Below are 10,567 nucleotides of genomic sequence, written 5' to 3' on the forward strand. Positions count from 1 at the left end.
TCTTGGAAGGATAAAATATCCAGGAAGAGTGCTCTGAACTTTTCAGGAACATCAAAGGTTCAGCAAACTCAGAAATTCATCTCCTGTACTAGAACAAAAAGGTATTATACCTACTTAAGTAATTAAAAATGCACCTTACTTGTAAGAATGAGAAATCTTTGTTAAGGAGGACCAAGGACTGAATAGAAAACCAGTAGGGGAAAAAAATGTCTAGGTAAAAACCCTCACTTCCACGTATTACTGTCACAACAAACATGTTCCATTACCTATAAAAAGAGAAATAAGGATGGTAAGAAAAGAAACTAGACACAAAAATTGAAAAGCTTGAGACCTTTGAAAAGGTGAAAGAAAGAAGAAGTATGATGAGAACTTCTTGAAAAAAGTTATGGAAATAGTGCAAACAAATGAATAGGAATAGACTTTTTCTTTTTCCCTGAAATGGAAAAGGAAGAACTGCTGGATATCGTGATAAACAGGATTACGATTCCGCACAAGGACAGCAGTGAAAGAGGGAACAACAGAAGGTATGGGGCAAGAGGAAAAAGGGTTGACAAGTTTAGCCAGTTAGTTTTAATTCACACATGAGACTGCAAGAGTTTTGTAAACTCTTGCAAGTTTACAAAAGCAGACAGGTAACAGAAAGAGATCCTAGAAAAACAGCAGTAAGTAGAAAATTTAATTAAGTCACTGCTTCTCACTTGTCTTTCTGACTTGGAACTGACTTAGCCTTCATTCCATGTTTGCTTTTTTGAAACTTACCTTGCAGTTCCACGAGTCTGGTTTTTGCATCACTCAATTCCTCTTCTGCAGCATATGTTTTCAGACGAGCATCTTTTCTGGCAATTGCCAGTTCATACTCCAGACTTTGTCGAACAGCCTCTCCTTTCTCAATTTCCAACCGTAATTTGACTATCTGGCTTTCATAGTTGGATAGCTAGAAAACAAATTTGTTTCAGAAAACGGCCAATGTGCTCCTTTGAAAAAATGCAATGTTACAGAAATACACCCACAGAGTATTTTAAAAGGTATTTTGAATTGCATTTATAGCTGCCTTCTTATTCCACTTGAATTTGAAATATAGTCTTGTAAATGCACAATTATGCAGGTTTTAAGTACTTTCACTGTTGTTTTCTGCAAACTCTTCCTACTCCTAGATTAATTTTCTGTACCTTAAACATACTCCTCCATTTTTCCAAAAATACACTATCGTAAGAAAACAGAAGTCATAATAAAGCCATCTTTCTGCACCTCAAATGAAAAACTGCATCAACAGAAACATATTCCACAAGCATTCTGGTAACTTTCTTTAAATTTAACACTTAAAAAAACAGTCATGTTGGAACGCTAGACCAAGATGTCTAATAACTCACAAATATATTTATAAACATAAAATTCAGTACAATAATGTTCAGTAGTCAAAACAGAATGCTACTAAATTTAGCACACAACAAACTAAGAATGGAAAATGCTTCAAAAAGTTATCTTTTCCAGATTAAGAAACATAGTCTAGTCATTGCTGCCAAAAACTGAGTCTAGAAAATCAAGTTCAAGTTATTTCAACACAACAAAGTGGACATTAAATTAAGTATTTCTCCAGAATATCTACAAAGTAGCCCTTTTAGTTCAATAATATCACATGTAGGTAACTTAAGCACTTCCATTATCTGTAACTACACAGTATATGGATAGGGAAATAAAAAAAAGTCTCTCAAAGTAGTTTATCTATTTAAAATGCAACCTAACTTTGGGGTGCACATCACAACAGAAAAATGGTGCAGAAGATCCTTGTGCACCCCCACCTTTCAAATTCTCAATGTAAGAGGTGGTTTGGGTTTCTTTTTAAATCCAGGTAATTCCAGGGATCTATTTATAGAACCGCCCCACAACTGATGGGGCAATGGGTAAAAAATGAATTAACTACAGCCCAAGAGCAAGTAATTGTGGAAGAAGGAGGAATCTCGTAATTTTGTACACACCCCAATACAAAATGGATATGGAACAGCAAACTTGGTTTATTGGCTGGATTTCACCCAGAAAAGATGAATAAGCACCCACACCAACTGCTCCTAGCAAACTGCTAAGAGCAGAATCATTATCTGCACTAGTAATAATACTTCTGCACCAACAGTTTAAACCAGGATATCAGCTGCCAGATTAGCATTAGCAAGTGTGGGAAGAATCTGAAGCTGATTACAACTACTGCTGTACTCAGTGCCCACCTTTCCTTACATATACTATTACAAAAGCTGATATTCAAGCTAAATAAAAGATTAATTATTTTCTTCCTACTACTTCATTTCAATACTAGTTAGCCGCAACAGCACGAGGGAAAACCTTTGTAATGCAGGTAAATTATTTCCCTATGAATGAACTTCTCATTAACAAGTATGAAGTTATTGACAAACACATCACTCCATTTATACATTACACATTGTTGTAGATACTGAAAACTGAAAATTTGCACAAGGTGAGACACTGCAAGACTTCCAAAGGATATACCAGCTGGATCTGGTGTACACAGACACACACATGCACAAAAACACTGTGCTCGGTTTGAGTTGCAGAAGATTTCCATAGAATTAAAATGACACTCTAATACTCTACAAACAACAAAAAAAGTAAGACCTAAATAACATCTTTTTATGAGGCTAGATTCAAGCTGTGCCTTTTATTTATTTGTGTCACCAGGCAATTTTATCTAACAAACTACTGGTAGCAGCAGTGACTCCTTTCCCTGCAGAAAATTTGCACTCTGATTGGGGCAACTGTAACTACCAACAATAACAGCAGAGGTGCTAACAGTTCCTATGAACAGGCATGGGGGCTCTGTACAGCTAATGACTGTGCTTTTTATACACCATGCGAGAGTATTACTTCAATGAAACATGATTAACATGTATTCCAAGAGTAAAATAAAGCAAAGAAAAAAGTCCTTACTTCTTGGTTGTGTTTAATGGATAAGTCTAATTTTTCTTTTTTAGCTTGACAGAGTTTCCTTCTCAGATCTTCAGCAGTGTCCAGTTCTGATTCATTGCTATTTTGTAGTAACTCTGACTCACACCTGGCATTATGCAAGCTGCAAAATTAGAACGTTTTCAAAAAATGTAAGTATTCCTTCTAAGTTTTAATGCTCCCTTATTTCAGTGATCAGACTGTGAGCCCAAAGTTTCTAAACATTTGCTTAGGTAAAATTATGCCACGCAGCTGTCATAATTTTGTCACAATATTGCTCTTTGAAAAAGAGTTAAAAATATTTTTTTACATTATTATATATATATAAAATAATGTGAAAAATGACATATAAGACTGGCTACCATAATTAGTTGCTCCATGCAAAAGCACAAGTTGTCAGGAGCACTAAATATGAAATACACTGTACAAAAACTTGATTAAACTAACCACAAAGTTGCCTTCAGTTCATACAGAACTCGAAGCACTGAAATAGCTCACCTTTGTCTACATTAAGTCTTACGTATTAATTACAGAAATGACAGTCTACAGGAATTTAATTATTTGGTTTTTCTAAATAAAAAAATCACCATTTTACCCCTAGGTTTGTGCACAGGCACCATTAACATTTTCCATGACTGAGAACTCTACCTGAGGATATAAGTTCTCACGTAAGTTGACTAGCAACCAAAAAAAAAAAAAAAAAAAAAGGCACAAATGTCATCAACAAGGGTAACAGCAATTTATATTGTGTTGTCCGTAAAGACATTACTAATAACAAAGGATGAAATTTCAGGGTTTTAGCTGCAATCTATGAATATTTTATCATTTAATAAATACTAAGTCTATTTCCAACTAAAACCAAGATGGACTTCATCTATGAGATCAGAATAATTGCATGCCATCAGTAACTGTTCTACAGGGTGCCATGTACTTAACACATTTTATACATTTAACAAATGTAGGAGATAAGGATCATTAAAACCTGCATGTATTGCAAGAAAACCACAGGCACATTATTCAGCTTTCAGTGTTTACCATGAGAACCATACCCAGCGGAACTAACATTACTCAAAGGGCAAATGATCAGCAACAAGGTAAGTAAAATCACATATCATTATTTTACACAAGTCTTAGCTACTGCTGTAAGAAGATACAGTGGTAAAACAAGCAGGAAATAAGAATCTGAACAGCCGGAGCATCTGTAAACTGTATAAAAGCCTGTTGGTGGACATCGTATAATAGGTTTGGAAGACCTTTATTTTTCCATGGCTGGGAGAAACAGAAATGAAAGAAAGGCAAGTCATCTTATTCAGAGATGATGCACATATCTATCTCAGCTAAAGACAGCTAAAGGCCAGATAGCTATGTTACCAAAGCACGAGTGAGGGAGAAAAACAGGACCCAACTGGAAAACTGGAGAGGACTAGGGCAAAGAAAGAAGGGTTATCGAAAGGGTAACCATTTTGTTAAGTTTGCAGGCAGTAGGGAGGTCGTTTTGCTTCTTTGATCCTGATGATATTTAATACTTCTTGCATAGACAGCACACTGAATGCAAGCAAGGGAATGAGTACTTTTGTAAAGTAAATTTAAAAATACCTTTAAGTCTTCAAAGTACATGACATTGCTTTGTACAGCAATCAGCTTCAAGAAAGCTGGTCCTTCCAATTCCTATATTAATTATCCAGGGGCAGGGAGAAAGAGCACAATGGAGATAGTGCACCACAAAACTTCAATTCAGAGGAACATTTAACTATGTGATTAACTGTTGTGCTTAACTGGAGGGGGTGGGGGGTGGGGCACCACACACAAACCAAAACAAGTTACAAAACATCACAATTAAGAGTAAATTAGGGACATTACAGAAATGAAAAATGTGCATAACGGCATTAAAACACAACAGCACAACAATAACTTCTGGGAAAAAAATGTTGAACTCATTAAATAATGTTTTCTGCACAGCTTCCAAACTCACAATGCCACTACTGAAAAATTAAAAATGTACTGAGAACAAAAATAGGGTTTTCTGCTTTATAGAATCAAATTTAATCAGCTACTAAAAAAAAAAAAAAAGGACGGACTATTACTATGTTAACAACTTCATTATTTTATTTGTCTACTTAAACATTTCCAAATAAAATAGAGATCAGCCTTAAGAACTCTTATTTCTGTGGTATTTTCTTCAATCATCACAGCATCCTCAGCACATGCAGTACTTCATGAAAGCTTCATAGTACCTATTGTAGGGGATTTTTCCTTCCATATTCATATTACAGGTAGAAGTGCTATAAGCATAAACCTCTGGGAAGCTTAAATCAAAGACAAAACCACACAAAATCCCTGGAAAGTTTCACAGAATGTACAATTTGCAGTCTGAAAGGAATTCAGAGAATGCTTTGTACTTCCATTTTCATATATTAATAGTTCATCAATCATTGGTTTTGAATAAAAATACATATTTTACCAACTACATTGTATCTAATAAACCATTTTTAGTAGTTTTTTAAGAAAGCATGTAAGCAAGTGAAATCACTTTTGAGTTCTACATTGCAGAATGACTTTATGTAACTCAAAAACTTGAAATTCACATTCACTTCGCACGTCACAATTCACACTGCATGTTACAGTATACATAGAACACTGCAGAAAAACAGGTTTTCAGTAGCTTTTCTTCAATATGTGGCAGAAAATGTAATTTTCTAACAGAGATAAATTTTCTTTCATTTATTAGCTAGCAGTGAAATTTTGCTTAACTTCCCCAGCTGAAGGAGTAGTCTGCAGTCTCATTTCCTAACCAAAATTCATATTCATGGAATGTTGCTGTTCCTGTATCATTCGCAGTTTTGTATAATCAGACTTTAAATGTGACAAATAGCTCTCACAGCTAAGGTAAACTTCATGAATTAATGCTTACTTTAATTGCACCAAAGATCAACACATATAAGGTTATAAAAAATAAGAGCCATGTGCAAGACCTAAAGCTAACCTCTCCCACCACAGCTAATGCAGGAAATCATTCCGTAACTCCAGGTAGATGTTCCTAACTGCAGACATGAACACCCTCTTATCTCTAAGTCACATCTCCTATGGTCCTGTGTGAATTCTTGCACATGGGATGACCAGTATACATGTCTTCAAGTAAATAGTTTCATCTAACAACTACATTGACATGGCACAGCTTGCATAGCTCTCTGGTTCTTCTTCAATCTGTATCATATCATTTCAGGGATCTAGAAAATAAACCACAAAAACATGAACCTCATAACTAGACTTAAAAATACAGAAGTGGGGCTTACCATTTAGCTTCCATGACAACGTAGCTGACTGGAGAGGGCAAACTCACAACATCCAATATGCAGCTTTTTAAACCTATAAAGTCTGGAGAATGAACATCACTTTCACCCATATATACTTCTACTTGAAAAGCTTCAAAGATTACTCTTTTTCCTGTTATAATAACATCAAAACCTGTAACAGAAACATGCTTTAGTTTATTTGGCCACATAATAAAAGAACCACTTGTTAACACTCACAAAACAGTTACCAAACTGTTACTGCTATGTCAAACAAAGAATCACCACCAATTGGAATCTGACATCAGTTTTAATCAACAAAAAGTGGTGGTAGTCCTCTAAGCTTCAATATTGCAGACTAAAAAAAAACCAAACCGTATTTTGTAGAATATCCACTGCCAGAGTTTTCAAAAGGGTGCCAATACAAAATGTTACGCTTGCATAGATTGTTCCCCTACATTCTCTATTCTCCTAAGATGATCACAAACTCCATTTCTCTTCAAAATAATTTTAGAGGAGATAAATGCATGTACTATCATTTCTTCAGTAGGTCAATATCCAAGGTTTGCTGTCTAATAGCAGCCTCTAACATAGCAAGTCTCCTGTTTCATAAACCTGGAATTTTCCACCTGAGTTTATTTCTGCCGTATTAATGGTATCAGCACTATTTAGGGGTATACAGGAAGAATATTGAATTGGACTGTAACTCAGCTCACCTTGAAAAGAAACTCATTAAATTAATGTTACTGTTCCTGTATCATTCGCAGTTTTGTGACAAGAAGAAATCAATACACATATTTGTTACATAAGCCCTAAAAAAACCTTCAAGATTTAAAGTTGAATAGCAAACTCATTTGTAAGTTCTTTCCATTAATTAAAGCAAGGTAACATGAAAAACAAGCAGTTTTCAACAGTCAAGATTAATGAGCCATGAAGGTCTGCTTGTCCATCTGCTGTGGAGTTCACATCTATAATAACTAACTAAGGGTAATTTGCTGATCAAATGGGCTTTTAACAAAAGGAATGATCTTGCCGTAACAGATCTGAGAATGTTTTGTCTGGTGAGAAAAGAGTTAACCGTTAACCATGAGGTTGGAGATGTACCTCCTCAAGACCAATGTTAAACCATAATCTCAAGTTACTATGACAACTTTTGTCTTTGTCTAGACTTTACTGTAAAAATAGTTTAGTTTGTAATGTACAGCTTCTTGCCACGGGACTGAGAGCATAACTGTTTGCTTAAACCGGCCTTGAAGCTGAGATTAAAAGGGCTGTGTTACCTGTTGGAATTTGCCAGCCTGGATGGAGCTGTGACTCCCCAGCCACCCAGTGCGCTGTTTTTGCTTTCCTGCCTTAATAAACACTTAGCAAATTTATTTCGAACTCTGGCTATTTCAATTTCAACTATAACAATATCTGTACTCATGTCCATAACAAGAAACTACCCGGGACTCCATCTTTACCATCTCCAGCTTACAGCCACACGTTTGCCAAGTTTATTTCTGTTGGACTGAACACAGAAGTACTTGGTGTAATATATTAATTATAAACTGATTTTGTCCATTCCATCTGCTAATAATCTGCACTAGAAATACAGAGGAGAAAAAATGCACTTCTGCTTCAAACCATAATTTTAACAGAAAAAATGCACTTCTGTTTGAAAGTATAATTTCAACAGAACATGCAGCAAGAATAAACCTATTCTTTCTAAATATTTTTTTATTACAGAAAAGCATAACAACTGGTGTCCACAGTTATCATACCGCTTTATATTCAAACATGCAGTTATTCCAAAATGTCTTCAAAATCAAGTGGAGTAATATGGGCCAACGTCACATCCACATCATTCTGCAGATTTACAACTACCATAAACTACTGAAGTCACACGGGGGGGGCGGGGGGGGGAGGGGAATCTCTGGAGTGTTTTCTGGGAATCCTAATTATTTTGGATATGCAACATTCCTCTCTTAAAATATCAACAGCTCGTTTATTAGTGCACAAATGGATACACTCCCAAACCATGCTATTTCATTTAGTAAAAGAAGTATTCAAGAGGCATGGAATGGCTCATAGGAGCGCCACAATTAAACAAAGCAGTCTAAGAAATGTTTTGCTTGAGGAGTTAATACATTTGATGGGTGTCACCTAAAAACAATTGTGTCATAATCTCCTCACGAACTTCTGAATACCCTTAACAAACTTCACCACGGCTGCCGATTTAGATTGAATACAAAGCAAGAAATTGTTTACCGTCAGGGTCGAGTCACCGCAGCAGGCGGAGCAGAAAAGCTACAGATGCTCCATCCCTGGAAGCATCGGGATGAGACTGGACGGGGCCTTGGGCAGCCTGGTCGAATGAAAGCTGACCCTAACCCGGGGGGGAGGGGGGGGGGGGGCGGTTGGGGGCGAGGAGCTGGACTAGATGATCTCTGAAGGTGCTACCCAAGCCGTTCCATGATCGAGACTACCCAAAATACCTCTAACCATGACCTTAAGATGTACTACTTTCACACATATAAAGCCAGGCATAATTCACGTGTCTGCGCTAGAACCTACAGAAACTCATCGGCAACTGTTTCAGCTAACAGACTCGCCAGACATTCATTAACGTAGACCAAAAACTCTATGCAAGCCAAAAAGCAGGGCAACAGCATAACTTTACTACGCTTACACCAAAGTTTACACTCCCTTCAGCACATGCCGCGCCCGTTGCCCGGGCGGTGCGTCCGGCAGGCCCGCGCCTCCTGCTCCGCGGGAGGGGGGGCGGGCGCCCAGGGAAGGGCTCCGGCAGCACCGGCCGCGGCCGCCGCCCGAAACCCGCCGCCGACCAGAAACCAGCAGGAAGCCCCACGGCCGCTACCGGCGCCCGGAGCGCCGAGCGCCGCCGGCCTGGCGGGGCTGTGCGGGGCGGCTCCGCGGCCCGCCCGCCGCCCCAGCTGCGCTCCAGGCAGCGCGCCGCCAGCGACTAACGCTTCCGCACGGCTGCGGCGGCCGGGGCGCTCGGGAGCCATGCGTGAGGCGCCCGCGCCGCTGGCCACAGAAGGAGCACGTCCCGCCGACACAGCGCCGCCAGCCCCGGCCCACCTCTCCGCGGCCGCCGGCGAGCCGCGCCATCGCTGGGGCCCGAGGCGACCGATGCGGCGCGGCCCCGCCCGGTCCCGCCCTTCCTTCCCAACGGCGACTTCCGGCTTCGCCCGTTCCTCGAGGCGGCGCGCGGTGGGTCCTAGCAACGCCGCCGCTCCTGGCAACGCCGCCGCTCGGCGCTGGCGGGCGGGGCACCGCGCATGCGCCGGGAGGGCGGCGGGACGCCCGGCGGGCACCGGCAGCTGCCCAGTGCCGCGCCCCGGGCTGTCGCCTCGCTTGACCGCCGGCGAGCCGCCGGTATCCCGCCCGCCGCCCCCCGCCCCGCTGCCGGGGACGGTTCCGGCTCCCTGGGAAGCGGAGGCGCGGTGCCGCTGAGGAGGCCGGGCGGGGGGCTCGGCGCGCCCACCGTCTGTGCCGCCCTCCCTCCCTGGGGGCTTGCGCCGCGTCCCGTGGAGAGGTCCCTCCGGGGCTCCCCGAGACTTGGAGTGCGCCCAGGTCTCCTCGGCCCGCTGCGGCGCCCGGCTGGGCACGGGCTGGGTGCGGCCGGGCAGCTCCTCGTGCCGCTGAGGCCCGGCGGCTACCGGCAGCGTAGGTGGCGTCCCCAGACACCTCTGCGTGGACCCGGGGGTGGCTGTACCCTCCTCCCAGGGCTGCTGGCGTGTCTGCAGCCGGACAATCCTAGGCATGTTTTAGGGATGCTGAATCCCTAAAACAGATAATGGGGAATGCACAGGAAATGAAAGTAACCAACTAATGTGAAAGCCAGGTGGAGACTTGGATGTCCTCAAGTATGGGGTGGTGTTCTCCACCCAGTTTATGGAGAAAATCAAGTGGGTAATGATTTTGAGAGACCATGAGACACTCGCAGCAATGGGGGAGATGGGTAACAAGGCTACCGCTCCCTCTCTCTTTGCCTGGCTAAATGGATGGAAAGTTTCCTGTAAAACATGCGAACTGAGAGATCTCAAGCCCCAGATGTAAACATGTGTGATGTCAAAACAACAACAGCACGAGATGCTGAATAAAATCCACCCTACAATATCCTAGAAAAGTGGACATGGTATTCCTCTGGAAAGTGTCAGAGGCTGAAGGGAATTAAAACAACTTTAAGTTAGCATTTTCAATAACTAACATTAATATATTGTCATAACTAGATACACATTCAGATGTTACTAACCAGTAATTTGAAAGGTACTTTTTATATATTCTTGTACATGACCAGAATTTCCACAGGCCCAGAG

The 10,567-nt window shown here is 41.0% G+C and overlaps 1 protein-coding gene across 1 annotated transcript in view; it reads right to left on the reverse strand.

Moving 5' to 3' along the window:
* CCDC171 (coiled-coil domain containing 171) overlaps nucleotides 1-9,424 on the reverse strand; it is a 149,081-nt gene extending 139,657 nt beyond the window's left edge. Inside the window, 4 exon segments of the mRNA XM_055790981.1 lie at nucleotides 760-934; nucleotides 2,938-3,076; nucleotides 6,246-6,417; nucleotides 9,327-9,424. Coding sequence (XP_055646956.1) covers nucleotides 760-934; nucleotides 2,938-3,076; nucleotides 6,246-6,355 — 424 coding nt within the window. The 5' untranslated portion in view covers nucleotides 6,356-6,417; nucleotides 9,327-9,424.
* Nucleotides 9,425-10,567: the final 1,143 nt, after the last annotated feature.

Source organism: Falco peregrinus, chromosome Z (genome assembly GCF_023634155.1).
Source record: "Falco peregrinus isolate bFalPer1 chromosome Z, bFalPer1.pri, whole genome shotgun sequence".
NCBI classification, from domain to species: domain Eukaryota; kingdom Metazoa; phylum Chordata; class Aves; order Falconiformes; family Falconidae; genus Falco; species Falco peregrinus.